We start from the raw sequence: 23,235 nt of genomic DNA, 5'->3' as shown, positions 1-23,235 counted from the left end.
CATTCCTGAAGGGGCTGTAATTGGAGATAAAAAACAGATCAAAACCACCTGCCACAGATCACACGGGGGTGTCCACAAGACACAAGGGCCAGGTTACAAACACACTCCACTTTATTTCCACATTCCCACCCTCCCCCGGCCAGAGCATTCCCACCCCCTGTGAGTCCCGGGAAGGACCCTGTTCCCATCACAAGGTGTCATAGTCGTCCTCGTCCTCATGCTTCCTCTTGAGGGGGTTGGGGTCGCTGGCTGTGCCCTGGGACACCATGTTGGTGGTGATGAGGATGTTCTTGGGGCCGATGAGGGATGGGTTGATCAGCACGTTCTGCACGGTCGGGGTGGTCGGGGTGGCTGTGGCACAAAGGGAATCATTTAGTGAGAGCTTGGAAAAAGGAGAGGGGATATTCCCCACTGAAACAACTTCCAAGGCAATAAAGCAGTGTGCTGGCTGAACACCCTGGAATGATCCCCAGATGGTAGTGGAGAAGGTCGGGAAATGCTTGTGGGGTGAGGACAGAGGAGTGAGAGCCCAGAGGTGGAGCCAAGGCACGAGAGACACTGATGCTCTGTGGCTGTCACTGCTGTGCTGGGAATGGACACTGGAAGTTACTGGAATGAGGGAGAGGAGAGGTTACTTCCCACTTGAGGTTGCCCAGAGAAGCTGTGGCTGCCCCAGCCCTGGAAGTGTCCAGGCCAGGTTGGATCAACCTGGGACACTGAAGGTGTCCCTGCCCGTGGCAGGAGTGGGACTGGAGGAGCTTTATCCTCTGCCAACCCAAAGCACCCTGTGATTATCCCTGTGCTCCAATCCCAAGGCAATCCCAGCCATACCTGACTTCCCAGCAGGTTGGGAGGACGGGATCTGGACGGTGAAGCGCTGCCCAGCCAGAGACACCGGGGCCCCCACCTTGGCTGACACAGACACGGTCTGGGCTGAGGGGGTACCTGGAACCCAACACAGCCCCTCAAAATCCATCAAAATACATCAACAGACGCTCCTAAATCTGCATCCAAAGTGGAACCTGTGGGAATGCACAGGGACACACCGACACAGATTCCCAGGCAGAACCACACACTGACTCCTTTTGTCACATTTCCTCCAGCCCCACACAATTCCAGGCTATAAACACACACTTATTTCTAAGGGCATGTGCTCAGCCCTCAATTCTGTGAACATTTTAGAAATGGTCTTTTTCAGTTCACTTTAGTTCAGTGTCACACTGACAATGAGGAAAAACCTTCACACTTCAGTAAATTTCTTGAATAGTCTCTTAAATAAAGAATTTATCACAAATACAGTGAATTTGTAATATCAATATGTATCAAAGATCATTGTAATAATAAAGATTAAATTAATTTAGCTGTCAAACAGTATAAGGTCAGGTGGCCACTGACAGTCCCTCAGTGGTTGAAAAGTCCTTTAAATTATTCCTCTTTATTTTCCCTCCATAAAATGAAGGTGGGAACCCCCCCCCAGAGCTGTTTCCTACCCAGAGTGGGAGTGCTGGGTCTGCTGCTCACGGCACCCACGCTCAGGCGAGGGACTGTGATCCTGCCTGCTGTGGCAGAGACCTGGGGGAGAGAACCAGGGAATCAGGGAATAAATAAGAAATCCCCACACTGAGACAGTGTTTGCCAGCAAAGACAATCTTTTCCCTCTAAAGCAGAAACAACTGAGATGGAAGTACAAAATACCCCTTAATATCTACACCAAAGCCTGGCTTGTGCCTTTGACAACCTGACATTCAACCTGACGGTTCCTCCTGGACATCAGGAGGAATTTTCTCATGGGAAGGGTGGTCAGGCATTGGAAGGGGCTGCCCAGGGAGGTGGTGGAGTCCCCATCCCTGGAGGTGTCCAGGGCATGGCACTCAGCTCTGGGCTGGGGGACAAGGTGGGGATCAGGTTGGACTCAATCTCGAAGGTCTTTTCCAACCTCAGTGATTCTGTGATACTGCTTAAATGCTACAAAATTCCCAGATGGATTTTATAACACATTTTGCATTTCAGATTAACTGGCCATAATAATATTTGCAAATGCAGGGTGGAGACAGAGGGCACTGACGGTCCTAAATATTCACTGATGGTTCCAAACACCCACTGACGTGCCCAGCTCAACACCTGCCCACAAGTGCCTTCCAGAGGTGTGGAAGACCATCATCCCAACCCCACTGCTGCCACCCCAGGAGGAGCATCCCCAGATTCCCCATTCCCAGAGCCCTCACCTTCTTCTGCAGGGCCTTGAGCCTGTAGTTGGGGGCAGTCAGGCAGTACCTGTCGGGGGGCAGCCGCGGCCCCGAGTAGGGTTTGATGAGGGGCAGCGGCGTCTGGTTCTTCTGGCGGGCGATGTCCAGCAGGAACTGCAGACACACGACAGGCCCACGTCCCCCCTGCCCCCTCCCCTGCCCCGGGGGCAGCAGGGGGGCTGTGGGGGCAGCAGGGGGGCTGCACTCACGTCTCTGGGCGGGGGGGAGGTGAAGGACTGGTCTGTCCTGCACTGGATCGCCAGGCGCACGTCGTCCGCGTCCACGCTCGACTTCTTGGCGTGGCTCGAGTAGATCTTGGCGTCCTCCAGGATGGTGGTCACGTACCCTGGGGGGACAGCTCAGTTCAACCCTTCCCTCCCAGCCCTGGCACTAGAAATACGACTCCCTGCAGGGTTATCACTCACACTGCCAGGGCAGGGTTCGATGGGATATTGGGAAGGAATTCTTCCCTGTGAGGGTGGGGAGGCCCTGGCACAGGTTGCCCAGAGAAGCTGTGGCTGCCCCATCTCTGGAAGTGTCCAAGGCCACGTTGGACGGGGCTTGGAGCAACCTGGGCTAGTGGGAGGTGTCCCTACCCTTGGCAGGGGGTGGGAATAGGTGGGCTTTAAAGTCTCTTCCAACCCAAACCACCCTGGGCTTTGTGACTCTGTGATTACTTTCAAAGAATCCCAGAATTAAGGCTGGAAAAGATCTCCACGACTACCGAGCCCAGTGGTTAAAGTCTGAGACGGGAAACCCCCAAGGGAACAGGGATACAGCACTGCCCTGCTCCCACAGCACTGCCCTGCTCCCCCCGGCCTTTCCCCGCGCCCCTCCCGCCCCGGCCCCGGCCCCGCTCACTGTAGGCGAACTCCAGCATCTGGTTGATGACGCGCGGCTCGTACTCGGTGATGCCCATGTCCTTGAGGATCTGCGCCATCACCTGCGGGGGGAGAGGGGCACGGCTGAGCCGCGGGGAGCCCCCCGCCGCCCCGCTGCCCCCGTACCCCGTGCCCGCGGTACCTGCGCGTCTTTGGGGGCGCTCTTGGGGGACGCCATCTTGGCCGCCTCCATCGCTCCCGCTCACGTGACCGCCGAGCGGCGCGCGGGGCTACGGCGGCCGCGAGGGCTCGGTTGCCATGGAGACGCGGCCCGGCGCGGTTGCCATGGAGACGCGGCATGGCGGGGCAGAAATTCCTTGTGATATAAATATTCCTGGAGACCAAGTGATGCGCAGAACAAATGTGGTGGATCCAGGGATCTGTCCCCTGTCCCTCCTGCTTCAGACAACCCAGTGCCCCCTGTCTGCTCTGTGGCGCAGCAGGAGGGGATGTTTTTTTACTTCATTAATGGCTTTGAAGCCACTTTTTAAATTGCTGGCATTCTCAGGGTTAGATAAAAATGAGAGTGTGTTCTTGTGTATTTCCACCGTTCTGAAAATAACTGGTTCCACTTAGGAAGCAAATTTAAAAGCTTTTTCCAGGTTGTTTTCGTGGCAGCTGGATGGATTTGAAAGTCATTTAGAGCACGTTCCATGCGGGTCTCATCAAAGTTTCTCCCTTTCAGAGACAAAACAGAACCAAAGATAAAGTTTTCTTGAGATTTTGCCAGACAGGGATCAACAGCATTCCAGGAGCAGTTGCAACATGTTGTTACTGTCCGTGATAGTCCAACTGAAGCAAGAGCTGGAGGACAAGTATGTCCCAGGGACTCCCATTAAGCCTCCCCGAAGAGAGGGGGAAGGGAACAGCATCTCCCTCTGCTCCCTCTGCTCCACCTTTTACCTCACTGCAGAACGTTCCAGCAGCAGCCACATTCCATCTGCTCCCCATCCCCACCCAGGAAGGTGTCCAGCACCTGGATCAGCCAACTTGGATGGAAACACATCCCAAAACTTTGGGGGTGCTGGGGGTGCTGGGCTCACCTTGCTGGGGGGCAGGAGTAGCCCCGTGGCTCCGACAGTGCCTGCAGGGGCTGGAAAACCCTCATCCTGCAAGAGGGGCAGGCACAGAATTCCTGAGCCGAGGAGCTTGGCCGGAGTGCCGCAGGTCCGAGGCCAAGTCATTTGACTTCCATGAGTCAGAGCGTTACACAAAAACATCCTGCGAGGAGGAGGGAGGAGGAATTCCAGACACTGACCTTAGACAACAAACAAAATCCACTTTTTTTCCCTTGTTCTAGGGAAGAGGGGGGAGCTCTTCCACCCCGGGCTCTGGATCAGGCTGGAACTTGGCACATGGGGCTGTGGCCGTCACTCCATTTGTTCCTGAGGCAGGAGAGAAAATGATGTTTGAACTGCCGTGGGACTCTGGATTTACCCCCAAAACCCACTGGATTGGTGCTAGGAAACCTTCCCCACCCACCCACAAGTGATATTGCAGGCTAGGAAGCACGACCAGGAGCTACCTGAAGGATTTCTGTGGGAAATCAGCAGTGAGGAGAAGACATGGAGAGCCACCTTCCACAGGGGAGACAGTTGTCCTCAAGGCCACAAACACCTTCCTGGTCATGGAAGCTTCTCCCCATGGCCAGCCCTCAGGGAATCATGGAATCATCCTAGATCATGGAGTCCAACCTCTGTGCCCGATGCCCACCTTGTCCCCCAGCCCAGAGCACTAAGTGCCACGTCCAGTCCTTCCTTGGACACCTCCAGGGGCAGGGACTCCAAACCTCCCTGGGCAGCCCTTCCAATGGCCCACCACCCTTTCCATGAAGAAATTCCTTCTGATGTCCAGCCTGACCCTCCCCTGGCACAGCTTGAGCCTGTTTCCCCTTGTCCTGTCCCTTGTTCCCCGGGAGCAGAGCCCGACCCTTCCCCAGCTCCCCCCTCCTGTCAGGGAGTTGCAGAGAGCGAGAAAGTCCCCCCTGAGCCTCCTTTTCTCCAGGATAAATGTCTGAATTCTGCATTCTGTGGGCACTGAGCAATGCACCAGTGGAAGAGCATCCACCCTTCCTCTTCACTCAGACACTGGGCTTGTTTTCAGCATTGGAAAACAGGAAATGGGGTCACGGCGTGTCCCGGCCGAACTCTGACTCCTCCATCTGCCACCACCGAGCCGGGGTCGTTCATCCCAGGCAGTGTCTGCCAGCTGGGAATTATCTGCTCCGAGAAATCCGGAGCACAGCCCAGGCAAGCACAAACCAGGCATGGCTCTGTTCAGGGTGCAGGATTTAAATCCCATAAATTTTAAATCCCTGCAAGTGTTCAAGGCCAGGCTGGACGGAGCTCTGAGCAGCCTGGTCTAGTGAAGGTGTCCCTGCCCATGGCAGGGGGTGGAGTGGAACAAGATGGGCTTTAATGTCTGTTCCAACCCAAACCAGCCTGTGATCCCATGAAATTTAACTGGGAATTTCTTCACAGACAGGAGGTGTTTAAGGTGCAGCCAAGCAGAGCTGTGGCACACACACAGCTTTTCTTGTTTAGAGGTGTCCAAGTGCTTAAATCCCCTGAATAAACACCCACAGCCAGTGCTTTTGCCTGTTGGAAAGGGCAGCAAGAATCTCCCCAACGTCAGAACTGGGATGTGCCGGACAATGCAGTGACTGTGCTCAGCACTGACCTTTCCAGCCCAAATCCCACACTATTTGGCTCCACAAAACTCTGGCTTTTGAGCAGCCCTTCAGAGTAGAGAAGCTGCAAGAACTGAGCTCTGAGGAGGTTTGTGTTGTACCTGATACCCCTCTCACTTCTGCCAGCGCCCCATTCCCGGGTTATGGAGGAATTCCTGAGGACTGTAGATGGGCACATCCTTCTGCAGGGTGTCCCTGTCCCTTTGGCTGTAATTCCAGCCTCCCAGAGCCTTCCCGTGGGTTTTCCCTCACACTGGCCCCCATCACCCTCATCTCCCCCCTCCTGGCACTTCCCAGCTCATCATCCCTGATCTTTTCTCAAGTGGAAATTAAATCCGGGCTGAGTGTCCGACTGTCTCATTTGCAAGACTGGTGGTCAAATAAAGCCCCTCCCATCCTCTCCTCCTCACCAAGCTCCTGGGAAGAGATTTGTCTGGTTTTCAGGATCACAAACCTGGGAAACAGAACTCATGTCCCTTCTTTCCCACAAGAGCCAAGAGGTGCAGTGCAGGCTAAGCCAGGCCAGCTCTCTGCTCTCTCAAGCGGATGGAAAGCAACCTGTAAAGTGCTGGAAAAGAAAATGGCAAGGAATTCCTCATTTTGTGGGATTATGAACACATTCCCTTCTTCCTAAAGGTCGAGTCACTGCTCAACCCTCAGGTCTGTCCCAGCACCATCCTGACCTCACACAAAGTGGTTCAGGAATTCCCACGGCCTGGTCCCTGCTGACACAGCTCTGGGGGAGGAAAAGGACAGTGATACTCCACGGGCCCCACAAATAAAAAAGTCTTTACAGAAGAAAAGTTATTTCAGCTCCTAATGCCACTGAGCATGTTCCTTCACCTCAAATTCCACATGTCACAAATGAGACTAAAACCCACAAAACCACACGAGCCCGGAGTCAAATTTGAATACATTTGTATTATTTATTGGCTGTATTAAATATATTATCTATTTGATAGTTACAATTTAGTAATACAATGCATGGCAGCTTTAACATACGTTTGAGATACCTCAAAAATGACAATACAAGAAAACTGAAGATACCTAAAAACATTAATGCCACGAGGGTACATCCTTCTGGAATGGACAACAGCTGATGGAAGAATCCGTATTGCAGTATAAATCCCAGTTGCTTCTGGAATTACGAGTATTCTGTGGCAATTACAAAAGGATTTTGTTTTTAGCAGTCATGACTTGTTAGTATTTACTCTGCGCTCCGAATTTCTCTTTTAAATGACCAGGAGTATTATTGCCAAATAACCCTCTACGAGTTGGTTCAAGGAGTTAAGAAATAACCCTTTGGCAACAGAGATTTCTGAAGGCAGTTTATCTGGGGTTTTTTATCAGTTTATCTGCTAAAGGGAGGCTATGAGGAAAATAAAGACAGATTGTAAACTCTTCTGCAAACTAAAGACTAATATCTGTATAAAACTCTTTCCGACACTGGAGGGAGAGATTTCTATGACATAATAAATGATTAACTTAAAGTTCTGCTACAAGTAGAACAATACATTCAAACATACATTTATTTTTTTTTCCAGGACTTTTAATCAAAATAAATAGAGTACAAAATGAAGAGTATGTTTTGAAAAGATTAATTTCAGATTGCACCATAAATCTACTGTGAAGAGGATTAAGCATTACTAGGCCATAATTTAGGTTTTCCACATCTGAAATACAACACAATGCCTCAAACTAACACGACGTTATTCCTCAACTGCCGTAGGAGAAAGACCCTCAAGGTGGTGAATTCATGACTGGAAACACGGCGCCTGTAGCTCTGTCACATCCACCCTCCCACGTACAAGTGCATCGCTCTGATGTACAAAGTGGAGCCACAGACTTTGCAAAAACACCCTAAATCCACCTTTCTGTGGCATATTCCAAACGCTGTTGGCAAGACCCATCCTGAAACACTGGGAATTTGTGAGTTCCAGCTTTCAAAACCTTTACCCAACGGAGCCAGGAGCTGTGAGGCTCCCTCCTCCTCAGGGATTCACAAGCAGATGGAACACAACAGTCAAATGTAGTGCACAGTGTCCACAGAAATATCCCCCAGCCAACCAGGACGAGTTTCAGACAAGTTCATAGCGGGCTGAACATTCCCAACAGGAAAACCATGGAATGTGAAGCTGCTACCACTGGGATAGCGAGTCGTTTAAAACATCGTATAAATGTTATCTAAAAAGAGCTCTCTCACATACAATTTGATCGTTGGGGTTAAGTTAGAAGGGCACCCAAAAGCAGGCTGAACTTTTTATTTTTCAGGTTAATAATAGTACAAAAATTGCTCAGTTTGAGCCAAATAGTGTAACATTTATCATAAATGCACTCTTTCTCCTTGAAGACAACAACACCTGTGCTGTTCTGAGCACGCTGCACAGGGAATTACTTTTCTCTCAGGCACTGAGAGTGAAATGTGGATTGGGCCAAAGCTGCTCAGGACAGCAGGAACGTTCCGGTCACAACAGGGGCCTTTCCTCCGTGTCCTGCTCCAGCTGGCATTGATTTGGATTAAAACTCTAAAAAACTGGCACCCTCTACTCCAACACTTGAAATGATTATTACTGAACCCCAAATATTAAAATAACTGTAAAGTAGTAATATCACTAAGTCAATATTCTGCTTTCCTTCTACAGTCTAGTAAATGTGGTATGCTCTAGTAGGCTCTGCAGTTCTGCTCTAAGCTCAAGCACTTGTGCTGCTGGATTTCATGGATATCAACTACAACAAAACCTGATGGGACAGCGATCGCCTCCCGCTGCTCTGGTGGTGCTGGCAAAGGACTGTTCTAGCAATGCCTTCCCTCTCCGAGTGGCTGGAATCGGGAGAGAGGAGGAGGGTGCACACCCCCAGCGTGCACCATAAGGCAGTTTAGTGCTGTTCTCTGACAGCTCACCCTGATTGCAGAGGACCCAGAATCACCCTTTCTACAAGAAACGTGCGCTCAGCATTTGGAAAGGATCTGCCAACCCAGCCTCAGTGGCAGCCAGCAGCAGGGCGGGAACGCACGGGGCCGTTCCCAGCTAGGATTTTCATTAGGACTAACCATAAATACCCGAAAGAGCTTCTGTACAAAGGGCTGAGCGGGGCCGGGCCCAGCCCTACTTGATGACGAAGTACTGGATGACGACGGCGAAGAGGATGGCGACGACGGCGAAGCCGCAGAGCAGCACGATGGCGATGAGCCGCTCCTCGCGCAGCCGCTTCCCGCTCTGCGCCAGCTCCGGCCCGGCGGAGGGGCAGGGGGGGCCCTGCTCCTGCCGCTGCGCCGAGAACACCGTGCTGGGGCTGTAGGGGCCCAGCAGCTCCGGGGGGCCCGCGGGGTCCTGGCTCTGCCGCCCGGCGCAGACCCGCACTCGGTACTCACAGTTCGACTGCACCCCCGGCAGCCGGAACGACGTCTCGGGGCCCTTGTACACCTGGGGGGGGACACGGGACAATCACACAGGAGACACCCCACACACTGCACCGGGACCTCCTGCTCCTCCTCACAGGGGGGTGCAGTGCTGGGCACCTCCTGGAGTCACAGCATCACAGAATGTGCTGGGTTGGGAGGGACCCACAAGGATCATCCAGTCCAACCGTCAGCCCTGCACAGGTCCATCCCCAGGAGTCACATCATGAGCACATCCAGAGGATCATCCAAACCCTCCTGGAGCTCTGGCAGCCTTGGGGCTGTGCCCACTGCCCTGGGGAGCCTGGGCAGTGCCCAAACACCCTCTGGGGGAAGAACCTTTCCCTGAGATCCAACCTGACCCTGCCCTGACACAGCTCCAGCCATTCCCTGGGCGCTGTCCCTGGTCCCCCCCAGAGCAGAGCTCAGTCCCTGCCCCTCCTCTGCCTCTCACAAGGAAGCTCTAACTCCATGAGGGACACCTTCCACTAGAAATAGCCACATCTTTTCATTTGTAATAATTTTTCCAAGTAAAAACTCCCTCAAGTTCCTGATGTTGCACAGAAGGTACCTGATCAAACTCTCTGCCAGCAGCAAGCTGAAGGATGTAAACAATGGAATCTCCTTTCATTGGCTGGAGAGGCTCCCATGTGATTTCATAAGTGTTTTCTTCCAGCTGATTCGCTTTGGGTGCTGCGGGAAAATAAAGGGATTTGTTGGTGTTTTCAGAGAAAAAGAACAACGGTTTCTATAAATGTAGAACCATTATGCTTAGAGGTAACTCATTCCAATAATTTTAAGCAATTAAGATTTGTTTGTTTATTTCTTTTTCTTCTATTTCATGACATAAGCTTGAAAAACGATCACTGAGTTACACTTGTCTGTCTTTTAGAGCTGACAGATGCCTAATGCTTGTAGGGAGGAGCAGCACTTTCAAATCACTACAGAAACCAGCATTTCTGTCCGTGCCCAGAGGTGAAATTACATGTTATAAACATGGTTCAGTCAATTAATTTTCCTGCAGGCCCTCAGCACTCTGATCTTCAGAATGACTTTACCAAGAACCTTTGATGTGCACGTAAGAAAGCCAAGACCAGAGGAATTATTTTTGCTCTCGTTTGCTACACGCTCTTGTAACTTACACCAAATGATGGGTAACCCTGAAAAATGTCTTTCCAACTGAAAAGAGGTTGGAATGCTTAGTTCAGGGGCGGAAGAGCTGCAGTGCAGGAGCCCTTCTCATACCCACAAAGCCCCTCACAACCAGTTCCCATTCTCTGTCCCTCAAGGCCCTGGAAAGACTCTGGGCTGGGCAGTGTCAGGCTGTAGGAATCTTGCACAGAAGTGGCTTGCAGAGGTTCCTGGGGCAGGGTCAGCTCACCTTTAAGAGATGCAGGTGGAGATTTAGTTGTAGTGAAAGCGTAAACTTGGGAAAACCCTCCCTCTCCAGCGTCGTTGTAGGCCTGGATCCGGAAATAGTACGTAGTGGATTCACTGAGCCTCTGTACCTTGTAGGTGTGACAGGGACCATTATAAACTGTAACAAACCTGGAAACACAGAGAACACACACAGACCAGTTACCAAGCACAAAAGTCTAGCTCAGTATCAGAAATGGAACACTTGTTTTAACTTAAGGACAAGGAGGTGACACCACACTCTGGGTGTCCCAGGTTTCTCCCCATGTGCACACTGGCCATCCCACTGAGGCTGCAGGACCCAACTCCTGCTCTGAATCAAGAGAAGAATCCTTGAATGTACCAAATAAATTGAAATTTCAAGTTAAAGAACAGCTGGCCACTCTGTGTTTCTTTTATGCAAACTGAACTTTGTTTTAGAATTTCCAAAAAATAAAACCCCTGCCAACACAGGACAATGGTAAGATGTTTATTATTCAAATAGTAAATAGTACTTACTGTTAAAAAAACAAATAGAAGTGCAAGGTATTGTAGAAGTGCAAGTTATTTGACAGCATTTCTGGTTGAAAGATGGGATGCAAAGCTGCAAACTAAGGGGAAAACTCTGGGATGCCCAAGTGACTCACTAGTGCAAGCAGAAGGGAAAATACCTAAAATACCTTAAAAACTTGACATGAAGTAGTAAATCAACAAGAACTTACCTGCCAAACCTGTCCTCCATCTGCAAGTTGAACTGTGTAGGGTTGGTAATTAAAGCTCTGCTGGGCCCTTCTCCCCATTTGAGTTTAAGGCTCTGGTAGCTGAAGACCACACATTCCAGATGAGGAGGGTCAGGAGGTAGTGGTTTGGTTTTGGCTTTCATGGAATGACTGAAAGGACCAACTCCAAGGCTGTTTATGGCCTGTATTCTGATTCTGGGAATGGGAGAGAGCAGCTATGTGGTCAGGAAAAATGCTGGGTAATAAAGCAAGAGTTAAAAGGTACAGAATTCAATAAAGCAATTAAAATGCAGTCAGAAATTAAAACTGCAGACCCCTAATCTGAACTCAGCTTTAACCAAGACTGAACACGTGACACAGGAACACTTAATGACCTGTCCATCCATCCTCCTTTGGCCACACACCTGATCATCCCTTTATATGCTTCACAATGAAAAATTCTAACCCCAGAAACCTCAGAACTAGGCCTTGGCTTTGAGACAGAATGTGAATTTAACACCACGATCTAACTCCTGCCAATATCATGTTTTGAGTCTGGATAGGACAATTTTGGGGTGATTTTTTGGGGTTGCAGGGTGAATTAGGCAAATAGTCTGTCAGCTGAATGAAAAACTGCTCTAAAAATTTACACCACTACCCTCAAAGCTATTATTTTAAATCCTACCAGCTTGGTTTCAAAATAAACCAGTTATTACCTGTACAGAGTGTCAGGCAGCAGATTCTCCAGGACATGAGTTGTGTTCCTCCCCACAGTGACCAGCTGCTTTTCCCCATACTCTATGTTGTACCCTGTGATCTCAGCCCCGTGGCAGCAGGGCTCTTCCCACTGGATGGCAAGGCACGTGGAGAAGGGAGCAGAGATCTCCATCTGCTCCTCCTCCAGGAGGTGCAGCACGGCCACGGCTGCGGGCACTGATGGTGGGGTGGTCACCACGCTGGTCTCCCCAAAGAGCCCCACTCCAGCCACGTTCACAGCCTGAAAAACACACCAGGGACAGTTCACCAAAGCTCTTTTCTACCCAGGCAGTCACATCATCACACCCTTCCATGTGTTCTTAAAGCAGCATGGAAGAGAATGGAAAATCTCCCGAACAAAATGGAAACACAGTAAAGTGTCTGGATTTCATGGCACACTGGGTCTGACCTCTCTTCTAGACACAGGGAATTAGGAGGGACTGGGGGAGAAGGGGCAGTATTTTTCCCAGTTACCTCCTAGGTGACAGCACATGACTTTATTCCTCTCTAGCTGGTTTTTCTCCAAACTGCAAGAACTCGATGGTGTGCTCAGTGACAGCAAAAGGTTTTTCCTACCTGTACCCTGCAGTAATAGGTGGTTGCAGGTGTGAGCCCTTTGACTTCATAGCTCTGGCAAGGGCCAGTGTAGATGATGTGCATGGATCCTTCCACCTGGCCCCAGTCCAGCCTGTATTCCATGATTTCTGCACCGTTGCACGCCGGGCTCTGTGGGGTTAGAGGAGCAATTCAGTTCAGCTGTTGCACTTACACACTCACCACACAGATGGGATCTACTGCTACACTGAGCAGAGACACAGAACTGTTAAGGTTGGAAACCACCTCCAAGATCACCAAGTCCAACCTTTGGAAGCACTGGGATTGAAACCTGAGGTCTCTTCCCAGGGATTTTAAGTTCAGCTTGTTAAAAGGTGACACGTGGCTGTAACACCACCACAGTTCAGACCACAGTTTTCATTCACTCACAATCTCTCACCAATTAGATGAACTAATTTATTACATATTAGTTACCATAACATGAGGAGGATTAAATGTCACCCAATTTGTCCAGTTAAGACTGAAATTAGTAACTCAAACCAAGTTTACAAACCCAACATAAACATCTAAAAAGAACTGGGCTTAAAATATTCCAGCTCTACATATATTATTTCTCCTATTTCTGTGTACCACACACATATCACTACAACTCTAAAAGCCAAACACCAATCTGGGGGTTACTGAGAGCCATCAACACCTACCTCCCAGGAAACCACAGCACAGGTTGCACTCTTACAGGTTATCAGGGGTTTGCAGCACTGCTCGGGGGGGCCCGGAGCAGTGGAGAGCTCTGCCTTGTCAGAGTAGGGGCCAAACTGCAGGGAAACACAACTGCATGAACACAGCAACAGCACCAGAGCAGGAACTGATGTGCAAGTGAAGAAAACAAACCATTTTTAACTTGACAGAGCAATAGATAGCAGAGCCCACTGCTCAGTTCCACAGCACCACTGAAGATCCCTTGCAGGTAGTTTACTCTAAGCTGGTCCCATTCCCACAGGAATCTGAGATCCTCCCACTCCAGGGTTGTGTAACTCCTCCCTCCCCCAGCCAGGATCTGGCTTCCAGAAGCAGCTGGGGACTGTTTCACAAAGACTTTTATGCAACCAACATTTCTCCCACCCTTTTTTCCAACCTGGCATGGCTTGCACACACCCCTCTCCACACAATGCTGTTCCCACACCAGCTGCAGAGTGTGAGCTCACTGGAACACATCAAACAATTTCTTAAGGCATTATTAAGTGGTTCTTCACACAACACAAGCTACAAAACATCCTCAGACTCCTCCAGCAGCACCATCATTGCACACTCTGGTGAAGAACAGATGAGATGTGGTTTGGCAGTGGTTACCCCGACTTTATTCCCTGCCCGGATCCAGAAGCAGTAGGTTCTCCCTGGAAGCAGGTTGGTCACTACATACTCAGCTGCTGGGCCCTGATACACAACCCTGTGTTCATCCTGTTCAGAGTTTGCCATCTCCAGAATATATTCTGTAATGTCAGAACCTCCATCTATGGCTGGGGAGCCTAGGAAACAAAAACAGATTGGTTTTTCCAGCATTAATTGCTAAATTCTAGAAGCTAGGGCAAATTTTCATCATATATCTGAGCAGAAACACTTAATGGAGCTTGCTTTTCCCCCCAGATATTGATAGTTTAAGATGGCCCTCATCAGGTTTTTTCCCCAGGTATTTTCCCTGTTTTCTTCACAAAACAGTGTATCTTTGATTATCTCCTTTACTGAGGTAACAATAAGAAAAGAAGAGCTGATTTTTTTATTGCCAAACAGGGGTCAGTCATGAGCAGGCAGGAAGATTTCTCACTGGCAAATATTTATTTCTGCATAAGTGTCACTGCATCACCCAATCAGAGGCAGTCTTCTTAAAAGAAACAACAACACAAAAAACCCCCCCAAACCTAAAAACCACCTGAGGGCACAGCCCGCATCTCAATATTTCTATTTTTATTTTTTTCCCTAAGAAGTTCTATAGATTGTTTTCATTTGAACAGTTAAAATCAGAGAAGCATTTTGCTCAAGCACTGTGCTCACCCCACTGCAGAGGGATTTCCTTGGGCTTGGCTTTGCCTGCCAGGGCTGGAGTGGGACAGGGGCCGGGGGGAACCGCCGACGTCGTGACCGTCGTCACATCGGAGGCCTGGCAGTGGGACATGTTAGTTTAGAGCAGGAACACAAAAACATTTCACTAAAACATAACCAGAAATGGCTTCAAGATGCCCAGTTATTGTGATTTTGCTCACCTGGCTTTCCCCACCTTTACTGACACAAGACACTCGCAGTCTGTAGGAGGTGCCAGGCCTGAGGTGGTCACACACGTGCTCCCTCTGGGCCCCGCTGTACACCGTGTCCCACTTCCCTCCTGAGCAAAGAAATGAAACACTTTGCACTTCAAAACCTCTGCAAAATCCCACGTGAAAATTCTCTCACCCAATTACGACAGTCAAGCCACAGAATCGATTTTAAATGAGTGAGGACACAGAGAACATGCACGACATGTGACAACTGCCTGCTCGAGCAACGAGGAAAGATTCATTCAGGCTGGAAAAGATCTCCAAGACCATCAAGTCTAAGCCATGTGCCCAAGTTTCACATCTACAAGTGATTTAAATACCTCCAGGGGTGGAGACTCAGTACACTCAGTACCCAAAGGTGATCCCTTACCAGCTGATGCTTCCGAGATTTCCAAAAAGTATTTAGAGATGTCTGATCCTCCGTTATCTTTGGGGGGTTCTGAAAGAAACCAACATCTTAAATCATGGGAGATTTTAAAACCAGCCATTATTTTGTTATCAGCTTGTTGAGAGAACATACTCACTGACTGTAGAATACATTCAAATAGAAAACTCCAACAGAAACAGAAACCAGTGTTCTTAATTATTCACAACATGTTTTTCAGAGCAATTTTTTTTCCTATTATTAATCATGATTATGCCAGGAAGAGTAACTAGGAAAATAGTGCCAATTTGCAGGTATCAGCACTTACTTTTTAAGAACACATGAGACTTCTCTAAAATGAATGAAGAAAACCATCACTTTTGTACTACAGCCCCCAAATAAACCATTTTTTGGTAATGCTGAGTATTTCTCCTGCAATAATAGTATTTGCAGGAACAAATAAATAGCCTGAGTTCCCTTGAGTCCCCAAGGGACTGCACATACACAGTTCAGTGCAGCACTGGAATACCAAAAGGCACCTACCCCACACAACTTTCACACTGTGGGAGTGGATCTTGCCCTTTACAACTGGTTTACTCGGGGGTCCAGGTTTGTCAGGATTGGTGCTGTGTTCCACCACCTCACTGGGACTGCTTTTTCCTTCACTGTTGTAGGCAAAGAGCTGTTTCGGGAGAGAAAAGAATAACTTCTTTATTTAATGACAGTAGTATCTATTGACAGCATAAAATGACAGTAATATACTGCTGATTTACAAAATTCTTCTATTAAAAAAGCAACCAAAACAAAGACAACAATTTAAGAGAAAAAAGAACTAGCTAGTGCAGAAAATCTGATTTGTTTTAGGATTTTGCCAAAACCTGTTCCAACAACAGATAATATCCTGCTGTCTCAATATGAAGTGTCTGAGCTGCATGAAAATGCCAAACCCAGAAAAGCACAGTCATCATTAAATCAGAACAAAATACAAACCCTGAACTTATAGGATGTGCTCCTCCTAAGGTTTCTTAAAGTGCATGAAAGCTCATCTCCGTTGTACTGGGGCTGGAATCCATAACCCTGGGAAGGAGGGAAAACAAGGACAAACACAGTCACTCCTTTTTAAGATAGAACAAAAAACCAGAGCAGGTCCATCACGATTTTTTAGCTTGAACTTCATCTCTTTATCATGAATTACATGAAAGACTTGGCAATTCAAAGGTAAAACAGAGTTAATTTTTTTATTTCAGCACCACGGAGCATCAAGTATTTTACACGTGCAACAACCTCAGCACTTACAGAACCTTCCTCTTCCATGTCCAAGGTGTAAGTGAGGGAGTCATCTGAGGACACCCCCGGGGGTGGGATCCACCTCAGGGCCATCCAGGTCACTCCTGCTTCCAGCAGCAGCGGGGGGGCTGGGGCTGGGGGCACCATCCCGGCCGTGTAGTACGACACCGGCTCGCTGAACCCACTGGGGAGGGATTGTACACAACATCACCAACAGCACAGGGGGCTGAGCAGGAAATAAATGATATCACCTATCTGGGTCGTTACCTCATTCCAATATCATTTTTAGCAGCCAATCTCAGCGAGTATCTTGTGGAGGGAGAGAGTTTGGTGAGTTTGTACTGCTTCAGGTGCCCGTAGTAACACTCCTTGAAGGGGCCACTCTTCCCCTGAAAAAATGAGAACCAGAGTCACTTCTTGCACTGGGACTGCGTGAACCCTGCCAAGGGTCTGTCTGATCCCTGCCAAGGTCACCCTCTTCACTCTAAATCTCCTAAATCACAGCACTCCACACTGGTTTGGGTTGGAAGGAACCTTAAAGCCCATCTCGTTCCACCCCCTGCCATGGGCAGGGACACCTTCCACCAGAAATGTCATTTCATCATTTAATAATAATGAAAAAAGAAACAAGTAAACCTAAAGATGCCAAATCTAATGTCATCATGGTCATATCATGGTCATACTGAATATGCTGATGGTCATTCTGAGCATTCCTGAGAATAAACCACATTTGGATTGAGGTATCTGTTTATTTTGAATAATGTAGATTTCACACAGTAAACAACTGTAGTTGAAAACAAAACCTATTTTTGACATTTTTTATCCCTTTGAATACATCTCAGTATGAAGGCCAAAATCTGAGGGATATCTGTCCCAAAGATACAAATGCTCATCCATTTAAAGAGAGCACAGGAATTAATGATGCTCTGAAAGACAACTGAGGCAGTTTTACACTGTCCCCTCACACTGATCATTTGTCCCTTTAAACTGCCTGGACAGTTGCACTCAAAATAGCTGCTGTACCTAAGCAAAGAGTATTTTTAAATGTAATTGCTCTACAGATGTCATTATGATTTTTTTTTGGTACTAGAAAAGGTCTTACCTCATCCCATTCTAAAAGAAAATTAGTTATTTTGGAGCCATTGTCATTTGAGGACTGAAAATAAAGAAACAAAGAAAAAAGAGTTAAAATCAAATGGTTGTACTTTTATAAATATTTTTACACACTAAAACAACATTTTAACAATTGAATACAATATACTCCAACTGCCTTTTAGAACAAGGCTCTGGGGTGCTGTGCTACTTCTATTAATTCTGAGAGTTTGGAATATTAACTTATGAATAGTTCTTTTTTATGAATAAAGCAAGTTATATTCTTAGAACTTGTTTCCTTGTGTCTTGCACTGTGTGCTCACCAACTGAGCAACATTAGTGGGTCAGGATAACTAAAGGAATATTAAGTTATATCTATTTATCATGTAGGAACCCAAGCAAAAGCAGTTGCTAGTTGAGAACTTTCCTACAGAGCAGTTCATAAGAGACCTGCTACCAACTCTGCCACACTAAAGCTGCAGGCAAGAAATTCAGTAAACACTGAAAGAGGAAGAAAATAATGATTTCATTATCAGTCTTAACTGAGCAACTTAAGAGGCAACACCTAAAGTACACATTAAATTACTGACCAAGCTAATTTAAACATACTATACATGAATCCAGGGGATCCCACTGCACACCCAGCTCTGCTTCTCACCTTCCACTGCAAACTCAGGCTGTTTTTGGTTCTGTTAATCAGCTTTGGGGCAGCAGGACAGTCTGGCTCACAGCTCTCTGTAGTGAAGCTCACCAACTCTGAAATGGATTCCTTGATGGAACTGCTGGTTGCTGAAACTCTGAACAAAGGAGAATTAATGATGTTGCTGTTGCATGAGCACCTGGAAATTCCAGGAGAGAGTTTTTGGCTTCAGAAATGCATTTAATCCCAAGCAGGGGCTGCAGGGGGTTTGCACACAGAGCAGGGATGGGATCACACCAGGATCACACCTGCTGATCCCAGACAGAGCAGGGATGGGATCACACTGGGATCACACCTGCTGATCCCAGAGACTCCATTTGTTATCTTCATTTACTTTACAGTCACTCTATGTCACAGTGGACATATTTTAGTGCTCTAACACACGTGGGATGCAGGATGAAAATTGCAGGTGTTTCCAAATGGTAACAGAATCCCTGACTGGAAATGAGCCTTTTACTAGAAAGACCTTGAGATTCAAATACAGCCAATACTTGTGCCAGAGCACAGACACTAAAATGGGCTGAATCAGCTGCTCAGGCCATAAAATCGTGCTTTTTAGGGTAATTGTTTAATCTCTACAAGATCTGTGCTCATTTCTGTGTGTTTAGTTGGCCTATATGGAAAACAACCCCCCAAACCACACATCCTCTGTGCAAGTGGAGCTGTGCTGAGTATTCCACACACTCACAACATTTCTGCAGCTTAAGAACAGGACTTTGCTTCAGCAAATCTCAAGGCTGCTCTCCTCCTGTGCCCCAGCACTGACTCTTCACACGTTCCCTGGCTTGTTTAACCAGCTGGGCTCTCCCTGACCAGTCCCACACCTCCCTCAGCATTATTTACTGTGTGGCAATTCTGAACGTCACGTCTCGTTCCCTGGTCACATCTGACTTCCCCCTTCAGCCAGTTCCCCATTCCCTCCTTGCACTGCTGCACTTCACACAAGCTACTCTGCAAATCAAGCTGACAAGTCAGACTTTCAGATCCAATTTCAAGGCTAAGTCATTTCATTTACCACTGCCTTCAGCCTACAACAACAGTCTCACTCCGTCCAATCTTCTTCTAAAGATAGAGAATAACACGGAAAAACTTAAAGTTTGTATTTGAGAAACACAGAGAAAATGGTAAGGAGGAAAATGAGGTGATATTGTAATGAAATTAGAAGATAAGTGGGAACTCAGACAGCAAAACCAGTGTCCACAGTCATGGTGTTTTTTCAGAGTGTTCCTCGAACTGTTTGGATCACACCTTTTTCATGAACCCACAGTAATTCTGTAATTCCCCCAGTATTAATTATTTCCATCCCAGCAGCATACCTGGCATGATAATCAGTTGCTGGTCTGAGATCAGGAAGTGTAATTGTTAATTCCTCCCCACTGTGAAAAGGGAAAAACAAACAAAAAGCAGAGTTACAGCTCCTCCTTAAACCTTCGAGGCTCAAAGCTCATTGAAAAGCAAAACCATGTAGAGCACATTTAATTTTCCCACTGTCCACGTAACTCTTTAGTGATATTACTTAAAATTTATTTCATGTGAAGTAGGAAGGTCTGCAAGTCAACAAACAGCTCCTGATAGAGAGATTGCTGATTGGTTAATGGTTTAAACATGGCAATTGTGCTTAAAGGAAGAAACTAAACTTACACATAGACAGATTTAAATTTTCCATTTTTACCACTGTTGGATATTGCTACTTCAAATGTAAATGCTGCTGGACTATGACTATGGCTCTCTCCATTCTGTGAACTAACTGGGAGATTCCAGGACAGAACGGCTGATCTTGCTTGTATATCAGAAACCTATTAAAAGCATAAATAATGCAAGTAAGTTTGCTTTCTGCAAGAAAAGGTTTGTTAGTCAACAACATGGTGTGGCTAGTCTGCCTATGAAGCTCCTCACTGGAGGAATTCTTTACCTTTGTAGTGGAAATATCGAGGCATTATTTGAATTTCAATTATTTCCTCTTTTCAGTTCTAAACCAGCACAGTAAACGCTTTCCCTTCAATCACCAAACAAGACAGACACATCACACTGGCCCGGGGCAGGGAGAGAAAATTCCTGTGTCACTGTTTGCATCATTCATTTGGAGCAAATCTCAGCTGTGGAGTCTTGGACACTGCCACCAGATCAGTGTTCAGGTACAGACACCTCATTTTCTTACAACTCTCTCACGTAACATTTAACCACCAAGCCAAGGGACAGCAAGAGGCTCTGATTTCGAGACTGAAATTTCTTGCCTAAGTTTTTTTTTTGCTGCTGGATTCCCACACTCCAAATTCCCTCTGACAAAGGCAACACAGCCCTCTGGTAGCATTAAATACAGATGGCAGAAGCAGCAATGAAAAAACAATAGTGTAACAAAAACCCCTCAAAAACTGGTGTGAAGGAACAAAACCTATGTTTGCTGTATAGATAATGTGGAGAAGAGCTCAGTAAACATGCTCAAGATCAAAACCAAACATTTAAATTAACCTCACCAGACTCCAACTTCCTAAATAAGTCTGTACATACTCAAATATTTGCTCCAATTTCTCTATATAATATAAAAAGAGGATCTATTTTTGTCAATTTTATTCCCAGTAATTCTAAAATCCTCTATGCTGAGCAAAGGATGGTTCCAAGAGTGGACAGACTTGCAATAGTTTACCAGACCCTTGGTTTGTAAGGCACTAAAGCCTTGAATACACTAGAAAACTTCAACAGTGGAATATTCTGGGATTAGAGACTGGGAAACTGAGTCAGACAGTTTCAGAGAGCTGAGAAATAGTGAATTTCCACAGCGTGGCTGCCCTTTGCCAGCTACAAACTCTGACAACTCAACTATATTTATTTTCTCTATTTAAAAAATAAACCATTAAGAACAAAGAGAAAGGGATCAATAAGACACAAGTTATTTTATACAAAGCACATCCACAGAAAATAATGGGATTTAAGGGTAATACTTACGACTGGTTTGCCAATGCTCAAGTGAGTATCACATTTCTTGGATTCTGTGTCAGATTCTGAAATTTAAATACAAACCAGATTAATCCCAAACCCTGAGAGCAAGCCAGGCTGTTACCAAAAGGCCACCACGAGATGGAGTTGGCCTCATTAGGACTTTAACAATGGTACTTATTGTGCAAAGTTCATTTCCCCTGTTTGTTTTGGCTGCGTGAGGGGGAGAAACATGAACTGTCCAAAACTAACAGTGTTACAAAAACCCTTTTAGTACATCCTGCACAAAGGGGATCTTTTCCTAATCTGAGCGTAAAGGAGTTTTCTTTGACGACAGAAAAAGATTCCTCTGAAAATGAAAGGTGTTAAAAAAAAATGACAGTAAGATCTTATCTCTGCTTTTTGTGCTTTCCTGGAATCCCTACGGCAAAACAATCTCAATCTGGAAGAAGCCTGACACTGTCTCAAACCAACAGCAAAGACAATCATACTTGCACAAGGTACTTTAGCAGCCAAAGCTGAAATTACAACTGATTACTGCAGATACTGCTCAAATCTTCTTATGTTTTGAAGTATTAAATAGCATCTACTCAGCCAAAAAGTACCACAAAGAATGACACCACAAATCTTAAGTACCTACAGGTCTTCCTCACTGGGAGTATTGATCAGTCCTGGTCAGAAATGGCAGGGAAGTAAAAAGGTTTAAAATTCAATTTTCCTCGGAGCTTATTTGATAAATCTCAAATGAAAAAACTTGATATCACTATTATTTGTAGAGCAAAAAAAAAATCTAAATGTAGTGAAAACTGTTTTGGGCTTTCCCTAATACTGAACAGCCAAAGAAATTTATAAATTTAAGAGCTTATTTTGCAATGAACTTATAGACTTGTTAGAAAAGAATTCAGATTTCTTTTCCCCTTTCAGTGCAACCTACCTCCCATCTCTGCCTCTGGACTGCCCTTTGTTTTTCCTATCTGCTTCTGCTTTAGTGCTCCTCCTGCCCCTTGCTGTCCCTTCCCATTCCCATTGGGAATTGTGGCACTGGAAGAATTAACAACTTTGTGTGGTGAGGAGGGAGGACTGTTCAGTTTATTGTTGGTGTGACCACTGGCTTGTCTGTCTTTTAGTCTCTTCTTCAGGTGTTCCTGCATTTTGAGACTCCTTTCGTCCCGCTGGATGAAGTTTGTCCTTCCATGGGAACGAGGTTCTAAAAGGGAAGGAGAAATTAATTCACTCTTCAGAATCATTTACTTCACACCTGACAAACACTCTGGAAGCTGGAAGAATCACTACAGTAAAACCAGAAGCTGAACCCCTCAGGAACTTCCCTGTGCTCTGTCAGTCTGGAGGGACAGGGATTTTTGAGGTCTTTTTAAACTGAATTCTTCAGGCCTTTCTCCCATCAGCTGCTCCACATCCTGCCTTACAGCTGCTTTTCTTCCTTGCTACAGCCACATTTGCAAAAAAATAAGCAAATTTAGGACCCAAACTGACTTTTTTAAAACACAGCTTGGGGGGTACTGGGTATTTTACCCTAGACATGAGTCAAAACACCTTAATTATCAATTTAAGCTTGAGAGATAGTGAATGGTCTTACATAGTTTAATTTCTTTCTGTTTTAACTCTTGATCATTTAATAAGGTATATAATAACTCTGAAGTGTGTAAAAGCTTGGTTTAATTCAGCATGACCCCAGTCCTACACTGAGATATTGATTCATTCAGTTCTTAAACACAGAGTGGACTTGCACTCACTCTCCAACATGGATAACTATGTTTTATGGTTTATAGATAGTATTTTTATTCTCTTTTTCGTCATATTTGGACTCAAAAAAATACGTTCATGTACCAAATTAAACACATTTTCAAGCCAAGGTTGTGACAAAACAGCAGTTTTGGAGAGTACAGT

At 46.7% G+C, this 23,235-nt stretch overlaps 2 protein-coding genes across 2 annotated transcripts in view; both read right to left on the bottom strand.

Moving 5' to 3' along the window:
- Nucleotides 1-89: 89 nt before the first annotated feature.
- On the bottom strand, nt 90-3,381 carry LOC113956467 (transcription initiation factor TFIID subunit 9-like). The gene is made up of 7 exons (XM_027663110.1): nt 3,270-3,381; nt 3,108-3,189; nt 2,456-2,592; nt 2,226-2,360; nt 1,491-1,572; nt 832-945; nt 90-351 (listed from the first exon to the last, which is right to left on the bottom strand). Exons 1-7 carry the CDS (start codon nt 3,318-3,320, stop codon nt 188-190), a joined length of 765 nt encoding a protein of 254 aa, XP_027518911.1. The 5' UTR covers nt 3,321-3,381; the 3' UTR covers nt 90-187.
- A 3,336-nt stretch (nt 3,382-6,717) lies between these two features.
- The window catches only part of LOC113956466 (fibronectin type-III domain-containing protein 3a-like), a 35,474-nt gene continuing 18,956 nt past the window's right edge, over nt 6,718-23,235 (bottom strand). Inside the window, 21 exon segments of the mRNA XM_027663108.1 lie at nt 6,718-9,241; nt 9,788-9,909; nt 10,598-10,764; nt 11,334-11,546; nt 12,047-12,327; nt 12,663-12,812; nt 13,343-13,456; nt 13,992-14,167; nt 14,691-14,796; nt 14,900-15,018; nt 15,321-15,389; nt 15,858-15,996; nt 16,305-16,391; nt 16,611-16,785; nt 16,869-16,990; nt 17,704-17,757; nt 18,352-18,490; nt 19,710-19,769; nt 20,035-20,189; nt 21,337-21,392; nt 22,262-22,534. Coding sequence (XP_027518909.1) covers nt 8,924-9,241; nt 9,788-9,909; nt 10,598-10,764; nt 11,334-11,546; nt 12,047-12,327; nt 12,663-12,812; nt 13,343-13,456; nt 13,992-14,167; nt 14,691-14,796; nt 14,900-15,018; nt 15,321-15,389; nt 15,858-15,996; nt 16,305-16,391; nt 16,611-16,785; nt 16,869-16,990; nt 17,704-17,757; nt 18,352-18,490; nt 19,710-19,769; nt 20,035-20,189; nt 21,337-21,392; nt 22,262-22,534 — 3,095 coding nt within the window. The 3' untranslated portion in view covers nt 6,718-8,923.

Source organism: Corapipo altera, unplaced genomic scaffold (assembly GCF_003945725.1).
Source record: "Corapipo altera isolate COAL_440 unplaced genomic scaffold, ASM394572v1 107b, whole genome shotgun sequence".
Classification (NCBI taxonomy): domain Eukaryota; kingdom Metazoa; phylum Chordata; class Aves; order Passeriformes; family Pipridae; genus Corapipo; species Corapipo altera.
The sequence above is the reverse complement of the archived record's forward strand: the minus strand, read 5'-3'. Positions and strand labels throughout refer to the sequence as shown.